At 34.8% G+C, this 27,099-nt stretch overlaps 1 protein-coding gene across 3 annotated transcripts; it reads right to left on the bottom strand.

The window, feature by feature from the left end:
• Positions 1-143: 143 nt before the first annotated feature.
• On the bottom strand, positions 144-24,780 carry LOC128031350 (protein FAM184A-like). 3 transcript variants are annotated; one of them, XM_052619546.1, is made up of 18 exons: positions 24,250-24,780; positions 19,957-20,811; positions 18,851-18,986; positions 18,398-18,579; positions 17,659-17,844; positions 16,565-16,687; positions 15,994-16,155; positions 15,479-15,600; positions 14,890-15,040; positions 11,781-11,993; positions 8,276-8,429; positions 7,781-7,908; positions 6,135-6,319; positions 4,958-5,104; positions 4,290-4,407; positions 3,993-4,097; positions 2,638-2,837; positions 144-472 (listed from the first exon to the last, which is right to left on the bottom strand). In XM_052619546.1, exons 1-18 carry the CDS (start codon positions 24,454-24,456, stop codon positions 391-393), a joined length of 3,456 nt encoding a protein of 1,151 aa, XP_052475506.1. In that variant the 5' UTR covers positions 24,457-24,780; the 3' UTR covers positions 144-390. The 3 variants fall into 3 exon arrangements, with proteins under 3 accessions (XP_052475506.1, XP_052475504.1, XP_052475505.1); XM_052619544.1 differs by lacking the exon at positions 2,638-2,837 and having other exon boundaries at positions 24,250-24,778; XM_052619545.1 differs by lacking the exons at positions 144-472; positions 2,638-2,837 and having other exon boundaries at positions 3,993-4,132; positions 24,250-24,779.
• Between the last annotated feature and the right edge of the window lie 2,319 nt (positions 24,781-27,099).

Below are 27,099 nucleotides of genomic sequence, written 5' to 3'. Positions count from 1 at the left end.
TTTTACCTTTCTCGTAAGCTTTAAAAATAGATTATTTAGAGTGTATATTTAAGATTTAAATGTTTCATTTATTCTTTTTAATTATTTATTTATTTATTAAATTAATGGTTTCTAGTTTGTAAGAAGACAATATAACACATGTATATATGTAAGTGTCTGTGCAATTTATTTCAAAACTGGCAAGACATTGGTATTCCAACAGTTTTAGTCCATCCAGAAAAGACACATTTATGAATATTATATGAAATGAATCTGCATCTCATTTTAAATCAAGTAAATGCCCATATCAAAAGGGAAAATAACAAACTCACAGTGAGATATCAAGAACAGATGAATGGGTTATTGGAAACTGCAGTTTCACATGCTCTTCAGTTGGGTGTCTTGAAAATTTTAAAAGGAGAAGTACTGTGAAAATAGCTCTTGTGGTTGCTGTTCTTTTGGTGCTACAGTCGAATCCTCAGTCTTACGAGGGCTGCACAAAACACAGAGAAGTCAAACAACCAGTTACACTGCAGCAACATTAAAGGAAAGTCAATTCACACATCCTAATCAAACACTTCCACATGGAGTTGCTACTTTATTGCAGGATGATACTATCTAAAAATAGATATACTTGTGAACAGTGGCCACAAAAAAATATGTGATCACTTAAGCAACCCTTTGAGAATGTCATTACGAAAGATTAGACGTTATATTAAAGAATGTTAGCACAAACATGTTTCAAGCAAAATATTTCACAAAAAGCAGGGTTTATATGATAAAACAACAGACATACTGTTCATAATTAAGGCTTAATGTATTTGGATCAGACTCGCTCCAATGAAGAGTTCAGGGGTTTCTGCATGTTTTATGAAGGTAAATTTGAGACTTTTTTGAGACCAAGTAAAGAAAGGAATTAACTGAATGGAACACAATATGCTAATATAGTCTCTAAATGTAAATGTCTTTTATTAGCAATGCTTTAAAGTTTGTAAATACAACTTTACTTTTTAATTAATTTTACTTTAAAAAAAGTGCTCTACTCCCGACCACCAGAATATGGAAATAAATGTTTCTGTACCTCCTGAACACTGCAAAAAAAGTGATTTTGTCTTGTTTTCAAAAGCAGATGTCTGAGGTTTCTTTAATCAAGATCCATTTACTTGAGAATCAAAATGACATGAGATAAGAAGTCTTGTTTTATTAGAAACGGATTAATATCAGCAGAGTTAATGATTAAAACAAGAACAAATATTGTCAGTGGGCTCAACAAATCAGCTTAATTCAAAGGGAAAACTAGTTTCACTCCCCACTGACAGATGTTTGTTCTTGTTTTAAGCATACTTGCTTAATTCGTGTTCAGTTTCTCTGAAAACAAAGACTTCTTTTGCTTCTTAAGTACATTTATGTTGACTTAAGAATGAATAGATATTCAAATTGGAAATATATTCTTTTTTTTGCATTTCATGTTTACTTAAATGTGTTACTTTCTGTAATTTTCTGAGTGAAAATTGTTTCAAAGTACTACACCATTTTTTTGAGTAAATAAAACATAAAATAAACAGTTTTGCCATTTCTGATGCATCCTTAGCGGAAACAGATTTAAACTAATTTAAGCTTAACAGAAAGTCTTTACCAAGCATCACTCAAAATACTAATTAATGTGCAAATATCAGTAAATAAAAAAGTAATTGCACACACTATTTAAGAAAAGTAAAGTTAATAATGAGGAAAAATGGGTAGGTTTTAAAATATTTTGAGTTAGATATTCTGAGTTAAAAATATGGCAATACATCCAATTCATAAGTGTCTAAATATTTTTGTGGCCACTATACACGTGTATTTACATTATTTTTCTATAGTAGTCAATATCACAGTCAAGTAACCTTTGATTTTTTGGTGAAAGTAGGAATGATCCTAAAATTTGATGTCTGTTACTCCTGCAGCACGCAGTGCAGTTTCTCTTGACCAATAGGAAGCTGCCTCCCTTGTTCAAGCATCAAATGAATCACAGGCACCATGCTGAACTATTTCCTTTTAAATGATAAATAAAATATGCCCTTCTTCCAGACACGGTCTAATATTATCTCTCAGCCCAAAGTTCCTGTGCATGATTTTCCCTAGACAAGAAATACCAAGAAATACCAAGAATAAGCTCATTTTAAAACCACAAAACAACAAATGCATGACATGTGAAGGGTGGAGTACGGCTAATGGGCGGAGCCATACTCGTGACTGCTATGTGATGACATGTGATGACATCAACTGCATGCTCACGTTGGCATTCCAAAGCCATTGTGTGATCACACACAGTTTATGTGAACTTTCAGTCCGTTTTGTGATTATTCTTGTCGAACTGGACATAATAAAGACATTGGTACATACAATTAATCATTCACATAAAAGTACCATGAAGTACAAAAATGTTAAATGTGTGCCATTTGCCAGCAAGACGCATTAAGGAGTGTGACGAGCATACCCACAATTCACTGGGACACACATAGTCATGTTCTCGTATAGCAAAAGGTTCAATAAACAGACATACGGACGGTTTTTCTACTGTTTGGACTGAGACCGTGTGATCCGACCAATGGCAAGACAGTTCTGTGGTTTTAAGCATGTCTCTTGTGAGGACAAGGACGTCTCGGACAATCTCACCTCCGGTTGGAGTCGGCCTGAGGTGGAGGGGTTGGAGGGGGCGGAGGACTGTTAGATCTGAGCTCATGGTGGTGAATGGGGGAGTTGGGGACAGACTCTAGGCAAGCAGGCGGAACCGAGCCGCCCGCCATCCCTTCCGTCGCAACAACACTTAGGTTCGGAGAGCTGGCGAAACTGTTGACAGGTTTTCTACTCTTATGCTACATTAAAAGGACACACACAGAAAGGGATTGTGGGAAGTCGGAGGTGATGGCGAATTGTAGCTTGAAGTTAAACGATGACAAGGTAATGAACATCATCTTAAATGCGAACAGAAATGACAGATTATAGCTCTGTTACAAAACCTAATGAGCTGACTGTCATAAGCACAGTCCTAATATACTTCATCAAAAGCAGTTTCTGTAGCTTAGCTGGTGACACTAGAAACACCAAGATCATTGGATTGAGCCTCAGATCAAAATGGCTTACGTATGTGACAATGGCGAAAGTAAAAAAAAAATAAAGGTGAGAGAAATTATTTATTTTAATAAACAAAGGATGAATTCAATTGATCAAAAGTGACAATAAATACTTCTATTTCAAATAAATGCTCTGCATTAGAATTTTTGTGTTCATCAAAGAATTCTCCACAAAAACATTACAGAGCACAACTTTTTTTAACTCTGATTATAATAAGAAGTTTACCTGAGCACCACAGGAATAAATATTTTAAAATATGTTCACAATAAAATAAATTATAAAATATATTTTAAAATAAATTGTAAAACATTGCACAATATTATTGCTTTTACTGTATCATTGAACAGTGCAGCTTTGGTGAGCCTGAGAGAGCATTCAAAAAAAATCGTACAACCCTATAAATGTTTGTAGAGGTGTGTTAGCCACATTCTAATGTTAGATTCTATTGGAACTGTGAAGATGCTAATGCTGATGTAGGGTGCATCATATGGGACACTTCTGAGCTTTCATGTCCTATGTAGGCAGCACATTAGGTTTTGGAACAGAACTTATGATTTGGAAAGCAGGGTAGAATTGATGTTTGAACATGGATATAAGACAGACAATGACAACCACACAAACACAACTTACGCAACAGAAAGTAAAAGTACAACTAAAAGAACAGTAGAAGGCTATAAAAAGAATATCCCATTTCAGAGCTACCACTGTAAAACACACTTCACATAAGGCATAACCTTTGAAGTATTCTTTTTTAATATTCATGGACTCCATGAACTGTAGAGATGAAGTGCTTTTAAAAAGGTTTATGGTTTGTGCTTGTTTTTACTATCATATCATATCCAATTTATTTGGACTTTGGAGGTATTCTTTGATCAGTGTGGCTGTATCTCTCTAACCTTTATAAGGGGGTTTATGACCCCAACATTGGGATTGGTGTTGAACACCTTGTTGAAGCCAGGCTCTCGATTCACCAGCTCCAGTTGATAAAACTTCTTGTCATCCTGGAACAAAGGAGGCACAGTCAGACCGAAAGGCCCTGTGCAGAAAAATCAATGAACTGATATTGACTTTTGTCTGAAGACATGTAATGCTTTGGGACAAACAAAAAAAAAAGCTATGTAGTAAAACAATAGTACACATATTACTTTTAATGGGATGCTGCACCTCTACAAACCATTGATGTGGATACTTACCACAAGTTTCTTGACCAGGGCTTCTCTCTCTGACACTATTTCTCTGAGCCCAGCGATCACCTGAAGGTCCTCTGGTCGGCTTTCTCTATTCCTGAACTTCTCCTCCGTACCTTCCAACCTGCTCATCCCACACACATACACATTAACAATTATACCACAGTAGAAACAATGGCTCTGTCATAAAACTTGTGACCAAGTCAGCCTGTTTAAACATCATAGGCACGGTGTTCTTTTAGTTTTTATATACAGTTATAGTTTTTGTAATATTTTCCATTTTTGTTTTAATTTCAGTTTATGTTTTATACATTTTGTTATTGCTTTTGTAATTGAAATTATATATATATAAAAAACATTTATAAAAAAAGATTTTTATCTCAGTTTAGTTAAGTTTTTATCTTAGTTTTAGTTTAGTATTAATTTTTGTTGTTCAACTTCAATTCAATTTTTTTCATATAATATTCATATTTAATTGAATCTTCATTTCAGTTAAAATGTTAATAGTTTTATTGCTACGAGTTTAGTGAAAAAGTGTATTCAAGAAGGCCAACAAGATTTGTTAAAAATAGTTCCATCTAATGAAATTTTCCCCCTAATATATGTAATGCAATTTTGTATATAAGAGACATGCTATATGATATTCAGTCAGTAACTGAGATAGAGGGACTCACAGAATCTGCAGAGCAGAGATCTTGTCTTTTAGCAGCTCCTGAGCTTTGTTAAAATCTGACAGCATGATCTGGGTTTCTCTGTTATGAGAAGCATTCAGCTCGTCAATCTCCCTCTCGAGGCGCTTAGAGAGATCCTGTTCATGAGCCCTACATCAAATAAAATCATTTAACATATGCAAAAAAAGTTGGTCCATTTATACACAAATCAGGGTACTTTACTGGCATCTGTGGTTCCATGAGGAACCTGTAACATCAATGGAACCTTTCCATTGCACAAAAGGTTCTATAGAGGAAAATGGTTCTTCAGATTATTAAATGTTCTCCACACTCTTTTCAAGAATTATTCACTGAAAGGTTCAGAAAAATTGGTTCTTTACTGTCTGGCATTGCTATGAAAACCCCCTTTTAGAACTTTCATTTTTAAGAGTGCAGAGTCTACAAATAGAGCAAATACTCTTGACAACAAACACATTCAAATGTATTTCCCTCTAAGGCGCACAAGCTCACTTATTTATTACAACACATTCCCTCAGTTCCCCAATGAATATGATCTCTTTTCATGAAAGCCAGAAATTAACAAATTTTGAATGAAACCAAATGAAAATTGTTTGTTTATATCTGCCAGACACCTCCACTGACCTTGACACATTTATATGGTTGGAACAGAAGAATAAGATGATAATGAGTCAGAAAGCTCTGCCTGGAGGCTGTGCGCTTCTGCGTGGGAAATGGCTCCGTCTGCTTTCTTCTCACATTAAATTAGCTTCTAGTTCAGCTAGACTGACCTTTAGGGTTTTATAATTTAATAGCTGATGAAAGCCAAAAAAGATTCTAGACACGCATAGGATGACAGTTACTCTTTTTTGCATAAAAGGAGGCTACCAAAAACCGGGATAATGGTAATGTTCACCATTTGTATTCCAACCTTAACATGAAAGTATTACAGTGAGCACTGCAATTTCCTGTTTCTTTATGTTTCTGGCTTTACTGACAGAGATAAGAAGAGAAGACAAAAAGTGATGAGGAGAAAGGGACAAACACGAGCAAAGGGTGAAGCAAGATCTTCGATTTGCTCGACTGAGAGTAAGTCACGTAACTAACAGTCCAATAATTACTAGAAGTTAAAACAGCCTGATAAAGGGTTAATACATCCTCACATATGTTAATTAGTTGGTACCTGATATGCAGATTGGCCTCACTGCGCACCCGCAGAACTTCCTTCCCTTTGAGCTCCAACTCCTTGGTCAAGGTGCTGATGGTCTCATTGAGCGAATGGATTTCATGGTCCAGATCGGCGATCCGGTTCTTCCTGCAGCTCACCTCCTGCCTCAGGTCAGATATACGCCCTAGGAGGTCTTGTTCCTGGAGAGGCAATCCACAAAAAGTTATATGGTTACAGTTATAGGCTTTAACAAAAAGGCAACTGTGTCTCTAAACGAGGCGGCCAGACCTAGGAGCTTACAAAACGTGTATATAGGTCACATTAAAAGAGATTCAATTGTGCTGAAGTACTAACTTCGTGAAACGAACATGAGAGAGTGAGACTATGAGTGTGTATTAAAGAGACAGACAGAGAGGGGGATTATAAATCAAATATGAAAATGGGAAAGGGGTGTAAGTCACGATGAGAGCTCTCCCATAATTCAGAATTCAGTACCTCATTTTTTATTCATCGTGGTTATTCTTCAAATTTCTACAAAGTGCAGCTTAGTTTAGAGACATTTCAGAATAGCCTGGCACTTGTATGACCTCTCAGTCAGATTGAAGCCTTTCTATTGTGAGCAACCACAACCCTGTTTGAAACCAAGGGCACCGTGTGGCATCTGGATTTATCCAAACAGGTTGGAAATTCTTGGCCTTCACACTGGATCCCCCATTCAAATGTGGGATTTCCGTATTCTCTTTGTTTTCATTAGTGGTCACCATTAGTATTGATCATACTTAAAGGAATAGTTCATCCAAAATGGAAAGTTTGTCATCATTTATTCACCCACATGTAGTTCTGAACCCATTTGACTTTCCTTTATCATACAAAATGTCGAAATCCAAAAACATCAGACCCCAGTGACTTTCATTATATTGACAAAACAGCACTGATACATATTTCAAAATATATTACAAAGTCATAACAAATGATGACAGAGATCTTAACAAACCACTAGCTCTGAACAGAGTACTATTTAAATAATATTATAGTATTTATTAACTAAATACTAAATTTGCTTTTATATATATATATATTAGCTACAAATCATTTTTATTTCAGTGTTAGTTTTTAGCAATATTAGTATTTCAACTTTCAAGCCATAAGCAGCTTTTCTAATAGTTGTATTTAATTTTATTTCAGGTAATAAAAAACACTATCAAACTACAGAAACGACAGCATGTCCTGAACTGTTTATGCTGCAGACATGCACAATACGTGCAAAAAAACAAACAATTGTTCAAATGGGAAAAAATAAAAATATTCAGAGTCTGAAAATTGAAGATGCATTGAAATGAAGCACATCATGCGGAACTGTCTGTTTTGTTGAGTCTCAAATGTTCTGCAAGGCATGAGACATCAGAGTTTCCCGTGAGAGAAAAAGCTTCTTACTAAATGCAAATATAGTGAAAATACAGGGTATTACCAGTAACCAGATGTAAGTGTAAGTCTGAACAAAAATATAAATCAAAATACCTTTCTCTTTTGGAATTAATCAAGAGTCTGCATCCTTTATCAACCCAAAATGGCAAGTCTGCTGTTGATAACTGCCATTTCTGTTGGGTTTAGCATCGAGGTACAGAGTCATATCAAGCTTTGTAACTTTAAAAAATGCTCACATGTTCTTTGCAGCGCTCGATCGTGTCATCCAGCTCTCGTTTGGCCGCATTGTTCTCCTTGAAATGTACTTGTCGCAGGTGTTCAATGGCAGAAGCGTGGAGATGATTGAGCTCAGACCGCAGGGAAGCTACACAACATAAAAGAAACCCAGTACAAACCAATATTTAAAACTTATTTTCTTGTATTAAGAGCTTACTAAGAGCCTAATTGTGGTATAATCACTCTGGAGTGTTACCAGAAGGTTGTAGGTTCAAACCCCTGCAGTGAATGATCCATGAGCTATTATCATTGTAGCCTTGAGCAAAAAGATTTGCTCTGTAATAAGTGCACTTTAAGACACTTTAGGATAAAAGCAGCTGTGAAAATGACTATTTGCTTTCATTATAACAGTGTATATGAATATACTACAAGACTGTAATGACCCCATAAAAGGCTCTAATCTTGCAGGCTGGAGTGTGGTGCTGTAGTTAATGAGAGCGTATGACTCGTCTCACCCAGCATGGCTTTGCCCTCATCCTCCAGCTCAAAGCGCAATGTCTGCAGCTCCTGGTCTGACTCCTGCTGAAGGATTTCCAGGGTCTGTCTGTGGGCTTCACTCAAAGTGTGTAACTCCTCTCTCTGTTCCTGTTCTAGACGCTCCTCAAGCTCCTACACAAGTGCACAAGTACAGACACAGAGGAATATAAAGGCATAAAAATACAGAAGCATACATCTAATGCATAAAACTAAAGAACACACTCACATCTGAATGCATCACACTCACTCATGATGCGATGGGAACAAAATGATAAACTAGATTTGTATATAATGAAGGAAATGGTAGCTCTTGCAAAAAAACTTTTTGATTGTGCATAAATGAAGCACTGCTTTGTCACTGTTATTATTATTATTATTTAAAATAGCTGTTTTCAATTTTAATATATGTTAAAATGTAATTTATTCCTGTATTGCAAAGCTGAATTGTCATTACTTCAGTCTTCAATGTCACATGATCTTTCAGAAATCATTCTAATATGCTGATTTGGTGATCAAGAAACATTAATTATTAATAACAATGTTGAAATGTTTTGTGCTGCTAATCATTTTTGTGGAAACTGCAATACATCATAACCCTTTTATATAAATATATATAAAATATATATTTATATATAAAGACCAATCACAGTTCAGTATGCAAATGAAAAACTGGGACCCCATGTCATCCGGACTAAAGAGGACAATGACAACCCAAGTTGTTATCAGTGGTCAGCTCAGAAGTCTGCATCTCTGATGGTATGGGGTTGCATGAGTGCATGTGGCATGGGCAGCTCACACATCTGGAAAGGCCCCATCAATGCTTTAAGGTATATCCAAGTTCTAGAACAACATATGCTCCCATCCAGACATCGTCTCTTTCAGGGAAGACCTTGCATTTTCCAACATTACAAAGCCGGACCACATATTGCATCAATTACAAAATCATGGCTGCGTAGAAGAAGGATCCAGGTACTGAAATGGCCAGCTTGCAGTCCAGATCTTTCACCCATAGAAAACATTTGGTGCATCAAAGAGGAAGATGCGACAAAGAAGACCTAAGACAGTTGAGCAGCTAGAAGCCTGTATTAGACAAGAATGGGACAACATTCCATTTCCTAAACTTGAGCAACTTGTCTCCTCAGTCCTCAGACGTTTGCAGACTGTTATAAAAAGAAGAGGGGATGCCACACAGTGGTAAACATGGCCTTGTCCCAACTTTTTTGAGATGTGTTGATGCCATGAAATTTTAAATCAACTTATTTTCCCCTTAAAATTATACATTTTCTCAGTTTAAATTTTTGATATGTCATCTATGTTGTGTTCTGAATAAAATACTGAAATTTGAAACTTCCACATCATTGCATTCTGTTTTTATTCACAATTTTTACAGTGTCCCAACTTTTTTGGAATCGGGTTTGTAATTTTTAGAGCCAAAGCTATAACTGTAAAATATAAAAACAAATGTCAACATGAATGCAAGTTATTTAATATTTAAACATGTTCTCCTTAATATCATACTTACTATGTTTCCCCAAAGTACAAATCGGCCTTTAAATATAATAATCTACAGTATAGTTGACTTGGTATTTTAGGAAGGAGATCATCATATTAAAAAGTCTAAATACCTCTGCATCAAGCAATTTGGACTGAATTATTTAGAAATTTGGGAAGAAGACGATGTTCAATACAGTGGGTCAGTTACTAATTAGATGATGTTGTACAGTATAATCTAATTAGAGAATCATCCTGTTTTACTGTTGACACTCCACCATTTTGTGGATAGTTTCTCTTTCTGCTTCCATGCCACCCCATGTTTGGGAGGAACGAGAGTACATTTAAACAGTCCACCCACAGAGCCACTCTAACACGCAGTGCCCACAACCGCATTCAAGGGCTGACATAAAAGAATGGAGATGAAAGCAACTATTAATGTGTTTTTTTTTTCATTACTCAGTAATCCGAAATGTGGCCAAATCAGCTTAAAGAAGCTTCTTTCTTGGCCGCAGTGCAAGGCTGAGTGAGATGGAGAAAAGCCTGTTAGATTCTGCATCATGTGTCTGCTTCAAATGTCTGGGCTTGCTATCTTAAATGTAATGCACAATTTTGAAATGAAACAACAGCTGTGCTTTCCTGGATGAGAAACATGTCTTCATATGCAAAATGTGTTTTAGGAGTAGACTGTAGACATGCAAGGACAAAAAGAAGGGTAATTTACCATACAGAAGTCATGCACAGTGGAGATTCTCAGTGTGGGGTGATAATGACAAATCCAGAGAGTAAAGGAAACAGACATGTACAGTACTATGAAGGGGAAAAGGAGACAGTGAAGGTGATAATCATTACACGGTGATCACAAATAGATGAAAAACAGGTGGCATATACACTACCATTCAAATGTCTGGGGCCAGAAGATTTAAAAAAAGAAATAAACACTTTTATTCTGCAAGGATGCATTTAAATGACCAAAAGTGACAGTAAAGGCATTTATAATGTTATTAAAGAATTATATTTCAAATAAATGATGTTCTTTTTAACCTAATATATAAAAAAAGAATATTAAAAAAATTAGCATGACTATTGATTTTTAAACTTAAAAATAAGAAGAAATAATATTTTTTATAGCATCAAATCATTAAATCATCATATTAGAATTTTTTTTTTTTTAAAGATCATGTGAAACTTAAGACTGGAATAATGGCTGCTGAAAATTCCGCTTTGCCATCAAATAAATAAATAACATTTGAAAATATATTAAAATAGAAAACATTTATTTTTAATTTTAACAATATTACTGTTTTTATATTTAAATCAAATAAATGCAGCATTTCAAAAAACATAAAAAAAACACTCCAATCTTTTGAACGGTAGTGTGTGATTAATTACGTATGCATGTTTTAAAATTAAAACAATAAAAATTTACATCTAAAATTATAAAATATAAAAACAATAAATATAAATGTCAAACTACAGTAATAAAGATCAAACCATAATAATATTCATTGTGAGACGTGATGTGTGAAGAAAACAGATACTGTAAATATCATAAAAATTTCCGATCAAATTGTGTTAATTTATGCAAAGTGTAAATAACATTACTTAATCATGTAGAATGCATACAATACTACTTATTTATTTATACTTTATGCTACCTATTTTATTCCAAAAATGTAAAAAAATAGTTCTGAAAACATTTCAGTTATGTGTGGAAAATACTGGAAATACTTTCAGAAACCAAAAATGACAGAATTCTCCTGTGATGCATGTATATTCATTGTAGGGCATACCTTACGTAAATACTCAAATACTAAATACTATTGAAAAAAATGTAAAAGTACATTAAAAAGTGTCTGAGTGTCTGTTATTGATGAAACACACATCTGCATCAGAGGTAGTAGGAAGACAGAAGCATATCTCCTGATGCTCATATCATTGTGTGCGAGTTTGCATTTGGCATGTCTGTGTTTGCATGTAAGGTGAAGGTACCCTAAGCTCCATTTGTTGTGCTTCCTCTATGTCCTGCATGGCGCAGCAGTGGGCTTCCTGCAGGTGGCACTCTCTGTGCTGATGCTCCAGCGCCAGCTCCTGCAACTGCTGCGCCAGGTGCTCGCGCTCTTGACTGAACTGCGCCTGCAACTGCTGCAGCGCGCTTTTCGACTGTGACATCTGTAGCTCCAGGCTCTGCTTCAGCAGAGAGATCTGACACAACAGAAAAACAGGTTCATAAGACTCACACAGAATACCGAGCCCTCAGAGAGATGAAAAAATGACAATGCCACAAGCAATCTGAAATGTAATCCTTTCAGAAATAGCTCCGTACTGCAGATGAAATATGACATAAACTGCATGCAAAATGCTATTACAATCATTTTGACTGCTGTCTTGCCGTTGAGCTTTATCATCAGTTTTATGCAAGTAAAATACATTAATTTAGATCCGCTCAGCAGTATTTCCTGAACTACCCCAGGATACCCTAAATGAGAAAAGTAATATAATCTAAACTGATAATCTACCAAAAGAATAATGATCTTAATCTTCACATGCTTCAGTACATAATAATCAGATGAGGCCTAAGATAAGGAAATAATAAAGAAAGCAAATAAACAGGAGATGGTGAGCAAATCTCTGCATGCAGAAAATAGTGGGCTAAAAATAGATATTGAGGCAATAAAATGAGGGCAAAAGAAGAGGAGGTTTGAGGTTGATGGGACTACGCTGGAGTTGATTTTAAAAACCAAACTGTAACTTCCTTACAGACAAAAGTGAATCCGCCTTGAACTATGAAGGAAAAAGTATCTCACAGAGCCTTCATTACCTACATGGAAAATGTGACTTATCGTATTTGTTTTTTGGAATTGTATAAATATAGAATTTATATAATTATTGTTTTCAAAAGTACTGATAATGGTCTATATTATCAATTTTACAGTTACTAAAATTAGGCATCAAAATATCTGTCAATTAATAAAAAATGTAATTTAATACATCATTAAATCAGATGAATCATATTAAATCATATAGCAAATTTTGAGAAAATGCCGCACATAAAGACACTTATAAGACAATAATTTATCATGCCAGACAAAAGCATCAAATATATATTATAAATAGTTGCTTTCACAATCGAGTCAATATATTATTTATTTTGTTTCACATAACTGAACATAAGCCTATCACTGGCATACAGTCCATAGCAATCCACTTTATACTGTCTGAATTAGACGTAGGGGCATTCAAAAATGAGCAAGGACATAATGAATAATTGTTATATTTTATACAAAATATTGTGTTTTTTTTTGTGTTTTTTTTATTAATCTCAATAAAAGGTGTTAATTTTATGGTGTTAATTTGAATGTGTATTACAAAATTTGTGTATTTGAACTGAAAAAAAAAGACATTAGGCTAACATAGGCTGCTTCTAATGTCATCCTGATGCCAGAAACAAAATGCAAATATTAGCCAATATTGTTATACAGTCATTGATATACAGTATAGATAGATTTACATGAGATCAGGGGTACTGACCCAAGGAAGCACTAAAGATAGACAACGAACATCAAGAGATGCTGACAGATGTCTGACACAGCAACATTTACAGGCTCATGACAAACGTGACAGTGATGTGACTCTAAAGAGACAGACTACAGGAGGCAGGCTGTCACATTACAGAAAGCACTAAACATGCAAAGCATCATGGTAAGCGAGGACGCACACACTAGAGACTTTGTGTATTCTGCTTAAATGTCTTGACATAGTATCTAAAATGTTCAGTCACGCCAAGATTTCATGATATTGTAAAAGACCAGAAAAGCCTTGACAGCATCAGAATTCCAAAAAGAACATCATGTCAGTCTAAACTAAATGGCGGATGAAATATGTTGACAGATACTCGGCTGACAGTTACTCTTATAAGAATCACAGCTATGGGACTTACTATGGTCTCAGAAGTCATGCTATCCCAAATTTGATGACATTTGATGGAAAATGGGAATTTCCTTGCTCTTTTAAAATAAAAAATGTATGTAGGTAATACTAATATGTTGAAAAAGGTACATTCCCAGTCCAAACAGACTTACAGTAGTTTCAAACTAAGCTGCTAAAATGAATAATTCAGAAATTATTATATCATCTTCATGGTATTTGGTGTCAGAAACAAGAGCACATTAACATATGATCATTAACAAGTGCATTTCAACATATATTAGTTATTCAGCAACATATTTTGATCTAATGAATAATCTAGTTACATAGAAGTTAACAGAGGTCATTACATACAGAATAATTGCCTGTTTTTTTTTTTTGTGAACTTTTTTTAAACAAATATTTGTTTTGATTTACATTTGAAAAAACTGCACTTTTGTTTGATTTTTACAAACATTTGCTGCTACTTTAACAGATGTTTGTTTCCATGTTTTGTTTGTTATCAGAAATATTTGTTTTGTTAAATGTCTGTTTGTTTTTCAAACACAACTCTTGTACACTCTTGTAGACAAGAGTACTTCTTGAAAAAAAAGTTACAATAGTTTACAATCCATTTTTATTTTTACATTTCTGTTTTTATAAACATTTGTTTGATTTGCTATATTTTTTTCAAACATTTGCTATCCTTTTTATATATGTTTTTTGAGGGGAATATTACAAACGTAACAAGTGTAACACTTTGTTTTTAAAAACATTTATTTAGATTTTTTATATTTTTGTTTGATTTTTATAAACGTTTGATACTTTTTAAATGTTTTTTGTTTAGTTGTATTTTTCTCACAAATGTTTGTTTTGTTACAGTTTTGAAACAAGAAACCTGAAAACAAGTCTACTTCTGGGAAAAATGTTACAAGCATAACAAGTGTAAAATACAAGATATTTGTATTTTTAAAAACATTTGTTTTGAATTGTTAGTTTTGTTAGATTTTTTGTTGCATTTTTTATTTGCTCCTACAAATGTTTGTTTCATTACAAATTACAAGAAACCTGAAAATGAATTTTCATTTTCTTTTTTTTCTTTTTTTTTTACAAAAGTGTGGAGTATACCTGTAAAATATTAAATGTAGACAACAGGAATAAACGACAAAATGTCACCTCTGTGACCCTCCGTTACCTGTTCTAGGAGGTCCTCGACTTTCCTCTGCCAGCTCTCCCTGGCTGCCATCATCTCCAGGTCTCTCTGCTGGGAAAGTTGTGTCAGGGCCACCTGTTTCTCTGCCTGATGTTCAGCTGTGAGCTCTTCCCGAAGACCCTTCAGCTCAGCCCTGAGACGAAACAGAAAAACTGAGGGTAAAACTGACAGGATGAAACAGATACAAGGACACATTGCTTAAACAGCGTAGAAGTGACTCTGAAAGTGACATATTAAATTGTTAATAAGTAAGAACCACACAGTTGTCTCCATAACCTTGTACACTGTATAATGTGTGCTGCTGTACCATTGTGCAGATTAGATGGTAACCTCTTACTTTTGTAATTAGCATATTTTAATCCAAATGCATGTCTGTGTAAGAGGATTTGTCACAGGCTTCGATGCAGGACAGACTGCTCCTATTTTAGATGTGATTTTTCATGTGCACTCTCACACGATTAAAACGGTCACAGTGTATACAATTTAATGCAATGTGCACTGACAAATCTCGCTCTGTTTTTAGCCTTGTCTTTTCCACAGTAATGCATAATTTATATGCTTCGTGCAGCACCTCAGAGCATCGGTCCACTTGAGATCCAGCTCCTTTGTGATTTTGTCCATTTTCTGTTTCTCCTCTGTTTTGATAGCGATGACCCTAGATTCATGTTGCTGTTTCTGGGTCTCTATCTCCTCCTGTGAGCAGATAATGAGATAATGCAAGGAGAGAGCAGTTTCAAGTAGAGCTGTGTACACAAATGTCATCTTTAGACATGCAACCTCTTCCTGCAGGCTTTAGTAAAGAACTAATGCGGCTGTTTTCAGGTGTCTTCAAAATTGAATGAGGCTTAATTTTTCTTTTAACATCTCTGCCACGCTCTATTATCAGTCTCCTATTGCACTGATTGCCACGCTGAATTCCTGCTTCACCCTCTAAACGATGAGATGCGTCAGTGGTTTTCACGCTTCTAAAAGCGTGAACATTTTATATCAACATCTCTAAATGCTTCTTCTATTTCAGAATGAGAGACTGACTCAAAATGCGTGTAATTTATAATAAATGGAGTAAAAAACATTGGAGCACTTTACTTGTAGATCCGTGAGCAGGTTGCTCGTTTCTCTCACTCTCGCCCTGGTGGCGTCCAGCTCAATAAAAAGCTTTTCTTGGCTGTCTTTAAGACAGGAGATGTGGTTCTCAGCAGTATCAAGATTTTTTTCACTCTCCTTCACAAGATCCTTCAAATGAGACACCTGAGAAAAATCCACAAAGACAATTAAATGCATTCCTAAAATTACAAAATTGAGGTCATTCTTACTATGCGATAGATTCCCTTACATTCAGTATATGTCTTGATAAAATAAATAAAATAATAAATTCACTATTTTTAAAGATGGAAATTACATTAGTTCACAATACTACAACTATATATATAATATATACACAATATATTATGTAAATTGGTTTATTACTGGTTTAAGGTGGTTTACTAGCTTTGTCCAGCTATTAAATTATCAACCAGTTCAAAAAGAGGCCCCCACCTAAAAATGCAGCTGATCAACCATCTAAATCATTTGGTCTAGACAAACAAAATTACAATCTAAACCTTTTTGGAAGCAGAAAAGTTCATCTAGACAAAAATAAATAGTTGATGTTCTAAACCTCTTGGTTGGCCATGTTGAGCTTGGTAGTGAGTTCCTCTCGTATGGTCTCCAGTTGTTGTTGCAGGTGGTTTCTCTGCTCTTCCAACGACAGACGCCGGATATCAAATTGTTGTCTCATCTCCTGGGAAAGTAAAAAGAAAAAGAAAACCTCAGAAAAGCCATAGCAGGCCAACAGAATAAGAGGTGAAACCAGACAGTAGGACAATCTGCCTCTGACAGATGGAGTCTTTTTACATTTAATTACACAGGAGCTGTAAAAGAGCTTTGTAGAGCACAAAGAGGTTTTCAGAAGAATTGAGTGACGTGATTGTCATGAGATGACAAGAAGATTAGTCAATATTTGTTGTGATTGAGAGCTATTTTTATCGAGTGCCACAAAAACAGTGGGAATAATATCACTGTCATATTGTCATCACTGCAATGAGAAATGGCTGTTTGCATAATCAAAACTACTCAACGGGGAGCAGAAAATGCAATTTGGCATAGCTCTCAGGGTTTCAATAGATGATTTGGGAAAAGTAGTAATCCACAAGTCATTTTTTAATAAGACTAAATATTCATATTCTTAATTTGTTTTGCATTAAGACGTTGCAGTTTATTTTTATTAAACGGAACACAGAGAGTAATAAAAATCAAAAGAGAACACAAGGGAGTGAATATCTAATGTGAAAATGCTAATGAAGCAAAAACGTAAAGTTTATTATAGATCTAAATTCATAAAAACAAATATTCATATCGATATAAAAGGTTCTCCCACAAGTTAAAAAATGCTGAAAATTTATTCATCCTAGGTCCAGCCAAGAGATGAGTCTGGAGAAATTTAGCATTGCATCACTGCAGTGAATGGGTGCCGTCAGAATGAGAGTCTAAACAGCTGATAAAAACATCACAATAATCCACAAGTAATCCACATGACTCCAGTCCAATATTGACCTGAAAAGCTGCGTGTTCGTGAGCAAGTGATAAAATGGTAAATTTCTCCAAATTTTGGTGTGATGGAAAAACAAATCTTGGCTGGAATGAAGATAAGTAGATTTTCAGCATATTTTCATTTTTAGGTGAACTATTCTTTTAAGAACTAAATGTTCTTACACTGAGCAACTGGTTCTTCTCTCTCTCTGCGGCACTGCGAGCCCCTTCCTGCTGGACTCGGTGTTTCTCCTTGAGTTCCTCTAAGGATTCTGCTTGGCTTTCTTTCAGACAGGCCGTTTCCTCTTCGTATTTGGCCCTGATTCGCGCCAGCTCCATTTCATAGTTCTGCTTTTCCTCACAAAGCGACTGCCAAAACACCACAGCTTCATTTACACTTTGTCAAATCTCGATTCCTTGTTTCGAATACCATGATAATTGTTTCCAATTGGCAGTGAGTGCTTTCAAAATACTATTTAGCAACATTTTGTGAACATCATATTTGACACATATGACTATATAGTCCCAGTCTCAAGGATGTAACCAAATATTCAAGATTTAGGAGAGACTTAATGTAAAAATCTAATGATCTGTCAATGGAAAGCCTTTATGCCTTTAATAAGCAATAATCTGAATATTTGAGCGGATATATGACTCTGAATGTGTATGGTGTTTTATTTTATGACACAGACTATTGTGATTAACTTCTTTGATTAACTATGTGTAACTTCTTCCTGTGATGACAAAGCTACATTTTCAGACTTCAGTGTCACACGAACCTTCAGATATCCTTCTAATATGCTGATTTGGTGCTCAAGAAACATTTCTTATTGCTATCATTTATTGCTATAACTTACTGCAAAATCAATAAATGCTTTCAAACTGTTTTTTAGTCTGCCTAATTTAAGAAAAAAGATTTGACCTTCTCCAGGTTGAGGATCTTCTGATGCTGTTGTTCTTCCACTGTTTGAATCTGTTTCTGAAGTCTCTCTCTCTCCTCCTCCCGCTGTAGGATCTTCTCCTTCAGGCGGTTCTGCTCGGAGCCCAGGTCCCTGATAGTGGCCTCGTGGCTCATTTGGGTCGCTTGAAGAGAGCCTATCTGACCTGTTAATTAAATACAATGAGGATTTTTATTAGTTTAATGCTTCCTCAAAAATAAATATGGCAAATTATTATTTGTAGACATGAAGGAGTCAATCGCAAACATAAAAACTAAGTAGAATTCAAGTGAAATTCAGGCAAAACAGAGCTAAATCCATCTCAGCCAAGCTATCACGAAACTGTAACCTCTCTAAAAAATCTCTCACACTTCAGCTTGAGTGAGTCAGTGCAATATACTGAAGAAAAATGCATTTGTTCACGACATTATTCTCACTGGCTTTGTGAAGGATTTCATTGGCCTGCTGCTGAACTCGATCTCTGCTTCCCTCCAGCTCATATTCTGTATCTTTCAGTTGCATCACCCAAATCTCTCCATCCTGTATGGCCTCTTCCAGCTGCTTATGTAACTCCTGTAAATAGAGAAAAAAAACTTTTTGAGATGCATTATTATTTTTAGAAAGCATCTAAACTCACAGACTCATCTCAATGATGTTTATTTACATTTCATTATATGCTGTAAATTGTACCCAAGGCATTTTGTGTTTCTTCAACTATGGCCAATTTTGGCCCTGTGTACTATAAACACACTTTTCACACCCATACTTTGCGTAATTTCCCAGGGTCAGTGTCGAGTGTCCATACGCTGTATGCATCGTGAGAATTCTGTCAATTTTGTTTTGTTCTGATCATCACAAACTGCCCAATTTCCAACATATCTCAGATTATTCATTGTGTTAAATAGCATTCTGTAATGGAAATCACATGGAATACCTAAGATGCCTCTTTTTCCTTGTCTATGTATTCCAAGTAAACACAATTAAACATTCATTTTCACTCTGAAAATTACAATTTGGAAATGCACAATATCTTAATTTTTTTTATGCATCACATTTTAATACTTGGTCTCATTACATTTTTTTCTTATTGTAGACAAGTGCACTTTTGATAAAAATACTAATCATTTGCTGAAAATTCAGCTTTGCCATCGCAGGAAAAAAATAACATTTTAAAAATAGAACATTTTAATAATATTTCACAATATTACTGTTTTATTGCACTTTTAGTCAAATTGACTTTCAAAAACATAATAAAATCTCCCCGATCACAAACTTTTGAATGGTAGTGTACATTCACTTATTGTTTAGATTATAGATATTAAGATGTGTAATATTTATGACAGGTTTCCTTATTTAGATTAAAATTATGTGTCTGGGAAAAGGTTAAAACAATAATATCTACAATAAAAGGCATATTAAAAGTAATAAAGTTAAGTTATGTAGACATTTTCAATATAACAGAAATAAAACCATTCTGACCGTTCTAATAATGAACTCAATAAAAGTGCCTAGAGTTGAAGAAACAGTCTTGAATGAATCTTACCGTAATTGTGACTTCTGCATTATTAAGAGATGCCTGCAGTCTGTTGGTCTTGTCCCTGCTCTCTCGCGCCTCATCCTGAGCTCTGTGGAGTTCAGCACGGAGTTTACAGAGGGTCCTCTGAAGAGCCGACTCCTGCACCTGAAACTCCTTCCTCAGTTCCACCTCCGTCCTCCTCCAGGCCAGCAAGTTCTCTGTGGTGAGCTGCTGCGTCCGTCTCATGGCCTCCAGCTCACGTTCATAGAACCCTTGAGCCTTGCTTAGCTTGGCCTCGTATTCCTCCACCAACCGGACTTTGTCCTGCGTCAGCTCCTCCACGCGCTCCATGAGTGACTCCAGCTCCGTACGATGCAGCTCAGCCAATTTCTCCTGTTCCAGGCTGGAGGATGCACTCTGGTTCTGCTGGCTTTCCAGCAGCTCCTGAACTTCCTGTCGGTGGACCGACTTGAGCTCCTCCAACGCCCGCCGTTTCTCCTGCTCAAACTGGGCTTGCACCTGACTGAAGGAGCGCAGCTTCTCTTCGAACTCGTGCCGCATGTCCTCCACTTCACGGGACATGGACACCACACGTTGTGTGTGCTGGGCCTCCGTGCACAGCTGCGAGTCCTCCACGCGCTGCCGGTACATCTCGAACTCGGCCAGCGCTTGGCGCTTCATGTGTTCGTGCAGCTCCACAGATTCCTCCAGGGACTGCAGGCGCCGTTTCAGGTCGGCCTCGTCCCCGATCTTGCTCTTGTAGTGAAAGATCTTTTCCCGAGCCTCGGTCAGGATGTGCTGAACCTCCTCATCGTGGACCTCTTTCAGAGATTGGATGGCATCTTCATGCTCATCATTTTTTGTGTTGAGGGCGTAAATGACCTGTGAGAAACATGAGAAAATCTGTTTTTATACAGCTGCAGAAAACTGGAAAATGTTGCATCATTGCTAGACAGCGGCCTGTCTGTCTTTCATCTCATTCCCTCTAAAAACTGGTGAGTAAGTCAGCCATCAGCACCCTTAAAATCTGTGATTATGTGATCGGTCTTCAGGTTTACTGAAAACAGCTGATTTTTGAGGTTATTTTAAATAATCCACTTATGAGTATTTTTTTTACTTTAAAGCTCATTATATTAAGTACTGACAGATCCAATCGCAGAGCAGCAAAGTGTGGAGGCCAGACCTTTCTTTCTTCTGTGAAACACACACCAAATGATATTTTTTTAAAAATTCTCAGTGTTTTATTAGTCCATACAATGAAAGTTGACCCCATTAACATTCATTGTTCATGAAACAGTTGAAGCATTCATTAAAATATCTTCAATTGTGTTCCAGAGAGGACACACAGATTTGGAAGTACATGGAGGTGAGGAAATGATGCTTTTCACAGTTAATTTATCACAAACAATTAACACAACTGTTTTGTATTACAAGTTTTTGATAATGTCATGTTTAAATATGCAAATAAGGCATTGTCTAATTCAATATGCACTGATTTGAATACATTTCCAGAACCAAAATCTGAACATTGGATAAAGCCAGGTTTAAAATTCTTATTTAATTTTGTTGACATTTAGTGTTAAATACAGAGGGGATTTGGGATATCTCTATTTATCTCTCTATAAATCAGATAATATAGGTCAAGATCAGTTTTTAGGTATAAAATGTTAAATACACAGGTGAATGATATATGAACAAACCCCTCTGTAAATACAGTGAATCACAAAATATAGTCCAAAAATACATTTTAAGTATAAGAAGATGAATGATTTAAGAACAAATCCCTCTGATATGTATTGTGTTTGAAATCTTCAGGTGCAAACAGATAAAGTGTTATAAAATATTGAAGAAAATTTCCTTTCCACTAGCCAGAAAGAAGGCAGGTTATGGAAGCAAAATAGCATAAAACTGACAAAATACATGACAAAAACAAGGGTTTTGCATGTAATATCTTGCTTAAAGCCAAAAAATATTCCTCCAAGCCACCGGTGTTCATCTTGCACACCTCTATAACTGTCTGGTTTAGTTCAGCCACCAAATCAGACATAAAATGTCAACAAACCGAGAATAAATGCACTAGACGTACAGTATACACCTCTAAAGTTAAATAAAAAGGAGGAAAAATCATTATGGATCCAGCAGACCAAGGACACAGCTTCTTTTGACCTCCGGCAGGCACCACAGGGAACTGGCAACCAAAAAAAAAAAAATCTTTCTACTGGCCAGTTTAATATAGTGCAGTACTCTCTTAAACACAATTAGACATCAAAGATGTACATTATGTACATATATATTTATGCTATTTCAATAAACTATAATCCACTTTGCACGTCCCTGTATAAAAATGTAATGTGTATTTTTAGACTAGAAGTTTTTATATATTTTCTTGCATACATAATATATATAGAATGTTAAAAGCTCCTGTAAACAAAGTCATGTTCCTTGTATTTCTATAAAACTCTTAGTTTAATAAACAAGTGTCAGTATTAAAAAATTACTTTTGGAGCCAACAGTTTTTCCAGCAAAGCATTTCATAATCAGGACTCTTTTTGGTTGTGCACATCAAAGCAAGCCGCCTTCACTTGATGCTCTCGCGCTGCTGTTCTCCTTTTCATCTTTAATTGATTCCTTTCTGTCGCATCCATGTTATTAACATACTGTAAGGATGCCATGTTCTGCACAACTGTAGTTATGGATAGTAGCTCTACCAAGATTAATAAGTGTATTAATACATTCCATGTCAGTTTCAAAATCATAAAACTGGACTTTCCTGAACAAAGCTCCTCAACATAACTTACCATATTGAAGAAATGGATTAGATGTGAATTTAAATAAATAGTTTGGCTTAAGTTTAAGGAACTTCAAAGGGTACTTTTATATTCAATTCAATTTTCAATTCAAGTTTATTTTATAGCGCTTTTTACAATACAAATCATTGCAAAGCAACTTAACCCAAAATTAAGTTTCTTCAATATTTAGTAATAGCTTATCAGTGGTGACTTATAGCACGAAAACATACGTAAAATGTAATTATAATCTTTATACTTTAAATAATCTAAGAATATATAACTACAATTTCAACTTCATAATTTATGCTCCAAAATAATTTTGATTACTCCTATTTGGCGCCTCATAAATAAATGCAATTTTCACATTCTCCGATTAGTGCATACCAGTTTTAGTTTAGCATAAGTGAGATACTATTATCATATTTATTTTTTCGGTTCTCGTTTTAATTTGAGTTATTTTGTTGTTTTTGACATTGTTTTTAATATATTAATATAGTTTTTTGAATAAGAATATAGTTCATATTTTGAATACATTTTTATTTGTATATTTTCTGTTCTCACTTTAATTGTAGTTATTGTGTTGTTTCTAACATTGTTTTTAATACATTAATGTAGTTTTTTTAAACATAGAATATTCATATAATACCCTACATAAGGTTTTTTTATATTATAATTCAGTTAAGATGTATTTTATTTGTGACCTTTTTATGATTTACAATAATACTATTGTATAATAACCTTGGTGTACACAGTATAGTACATTCAGATTTTATATATATATATATATATATATATATATATATATATATATATATATATATATATATATATATATATATATATATATATATATATATATTTTTTTTTTTTTTTTTTTTTTTTTTTACTATGTGCTTTTGTTGTGTTCAAGAAACATTGCTGTAATGAATACCAGTAACATTTCTATGAAATGCCTGCCTACTTTTGGTAAAATCTTTAAACAATATCAGCATGTTCGGTTTTCCTTACATCGGAAAAAAAACATAGCATACAATAGGAAATTAAGAGGTTAAATATTGTTATTGTTTTCACACATCTAGTTCTGGGACCCTAAACATAAAAACAGTAAAGGCAAAACATACAAGGTCTTCTAAAGCAATTTAAAGCAAACATTGCTCTCATGATGAGCATAAATTACACAATCAAATTAAATCAGAGGTAAAAACTAATAAGGCATATGCACTTTTAATAAATGTGGATGTTAATGCACTAGACTGATTATTTCTGCATTAAAGACTCATTATGTAACATGCCTTGCTGACTTGTTTTTGCATAAATGAATCAGAGATTAAATACAGCTAGCAAATTCTGTCTGGGATTATAAACAGATTTTTTTGCAGGGGGAAAAACACTGCGGTGCAACAATTTCAATATGTAGGGCATCTTCTCTATAGGGGATAAGGATTAAATGCATGCATAATCCTGTTTACAGTGTATTCATATTAAAGTTGAGATAATGTGATCAAAATAAAAGCAATGTGATCATTCCTACCTTAGTGAGCTGTGCTATTTTTTTACTCATCTTCAGGTGCAGATCTTGAGTGTATTCCATAGTCAGCGCAGATTCGTAGAGTAAATGGCTGGATGTGGATGATGGACTGGAGCCTGACCCAGAAGCAGCAGCAGCAGCAGCGGGAGAACTGATGCCCGGAGCAGCGCTGTATGGCGGCTGCCAGCCCGTCCCTGTCCCCGTCGCCATCTTCACCTACCGTCACGATCCCAAATCCCTCGCAAGTAGGTTAAGGATGGTCCTGCGCCATCAGTATACCGGTCATCCATATGAATTCATGTAAACCCATCATGTTGTGTCTCTCTACGTGTCGAGCTACGACTGTTCACCCGACTCACCACACACAATCAATATTTTAGCGTCTGATATTAGCGCTACCTGACAGATGTGGCTGTTATTTGTCTACACCAGTCAAATCATCAATGGCGGGAGACGAATGACAACGAACTGAGCGCTACAATGTAACACTCGAGCATCATCACATTCACGCGCAGCGGCGGATGAAGCGCGAGGAGAGAGAGTTGTAAATGACGTCAGAGCAGTACGGTTACCTCACACAGCTTTTCTGCTGCAGATACGTGTTATAAATACAAACGGGCCTATGAATTATCAACAAAACACACCAACAAGTGTAGTTTTCTCTTTTCAGGAGTGATGCGTTGTTAGTTGTGTCTAACACGGGCAATAATGTTATACAACGTATGTATAAAATAATAAATATCATATAATTATACAACGTATATAATATTATTTTATGTTGTTGTATAGTGTATATATTGACTATATATTTTTATTTTTTAAAATAATTTTACTTGATTTATATAATTTGTTTTAGTTGTATCAACATACGTTTTTATATACATTGTTATTTTATTCTTGTGTATACACAATATATTCTCTTTATTATGGTTTTAATAAATTGATTTAAGATAACTCGTTTTATGTATGTGTGTGTATGTATGTATGTATGTATGTATGTATGTATATATATATATATATATATATATATATATATATATATATATATATATATATATACATATAAATAAAAAACATATAAATGTATAGATTTTATGCTTATAAATGATGTTTGTATTATCAATATATATTATCTGATTATATTATTATATCCTACCATATTATAATTAATATAGCCTATTTTATTTTATTAAAATAATGAAAATATTCTGACTACAAGTATCTAAGACTCATTATATATGTGTTTATTTAAACATATATTTTCTAAATTATTATATTAATTATGAATATATAATTTTTCACACACACACAACCAGAGAGAGACAGAAACAGAGAGAGAGAGAGAGAGAGAGAGAGAGAGGGAGAATGATCTGATCAGCATCCAATTTATCAACGAAACCTCAAGCCTCAACCACCCTAAGTTGTTTTGTTGAGTATTTACTGCCACCTATTGGTGTTTGAATGATATGTTTTACTTATGTTCACGACAACCAACCCATTTCAAATAAGCAAAAAGTATTCAGGAAATGTTTACAAGACATATGGGTCAACATTGTGCTTTCAGCAACACACCAAAGTCAACTGCTAATGCACACCTAAAGGATCCTGGAGACATACATTTTAAACTCTAAACTCTGAAATTATTGGTCTAAATATTGGTTTATTGTTTTTTTGTCATTATGCAGAGACTGAGTGCAAGTAATGAGCAAATAAAATGCAGTAAGCATTAACCAACCAGAAGTGCAAGAATATAGTGTTTTATAGCAAGTGAAGTTATAACTAGTATGTACAGTGGAGTTGCAATATACAATATTAAACAGAGTACAGAATATAAATAGGAATGCAAATATAGGGTGACAGTATGCCCAGTGGGCAATTGATGTCAAATAGACATCAAATTGACGTCAAACATAGTCATCAAAGAACTTGTCAAAAATGCAAATCAAATCGATGTCAAAACTTGACATTAAATTGCCGTCAATTTTTGACATTCATTTGATTTGCATTTTTTAAAAACATTTTTAACACATTGATGTCCTATTCTAGACCACAAGAATAATGACAAAACAGTATTAAATGCAAGACGTGTTTTATTAAATCCACTGGTTTATATCAGAATTTTGTAAATTTTTCTTAAATGAACATGTAGTTGTAATACCGTATACACTTGGTATTACAATTTCATTTAGCTGACACTTTTATCCAAAGCGACTTAAAATTGCTATATATATGTCAGAGGTCACACGCCTCTGGAGCATCTAGGGGTTAAGTGTCTTGCTCAGGGATACATTGGTGTGTCACAGTGGATTCGAACCCGGGGCTCTCACACCAAAGGCATGTGTCTTATCCACTGCACCAACACTTACTTAATGTGTGGTTACAGCAAAAATGCTGCATAATTGTTTTTATTTGTAATTAAGCAAATCAGTATATTTTTGGTAAAATATAATATATTCACCTCTTTCATTGTCAGTAATTTATGCCTACATTTGATAAATAGTTTTTTGTTGTTGTTGTTTATATGTTTTTAACCACAGAAGTCCCAGAAGTTACAAGTCATGCAAAAATCAAACAACATATGACATGCCGAATGGATGCATTTTGAAGAAAAAAAAAGAATTATTTGATGACTATGTTTGATGTCAATTTGATGTCTATTTGATATCAATTGCCCGCTGGGTTGATATCAATGTGATGTCAATATGACATCAACTGAACGCCTATAACACGATGTTGATTTGATGTCAACTCAATGTCAAACATGTTGGCCCATATACTTACATAATCAATTTCAGTATGGGATGAACCTAATATTTTCACCAATTAACCACTGGAAGGACTTGATGTATAATC

Source organism: Carassius gibelio, chromosome A17, assembly GCF_023724105.1.
Source record: "Carassius gibelio isolate Cgi1373 ecotype wild population from Czech Republic chromosome A17, carGib1.2-hapl.c, whole genome shotgun sequence".
In the NCBI taxonomy this organism is placed as follows: Eukaryota; Metazoa; Chordata; class Actinopteri; order Cypriniformes; family Cyprinidae; genus Carassius; species Carassius gibelio.
The sequence above is the reverse complement of the archived record's forward strand: the minus strand, read 5'-3'. Positions and strand labels throughout refer to the sequence as shown.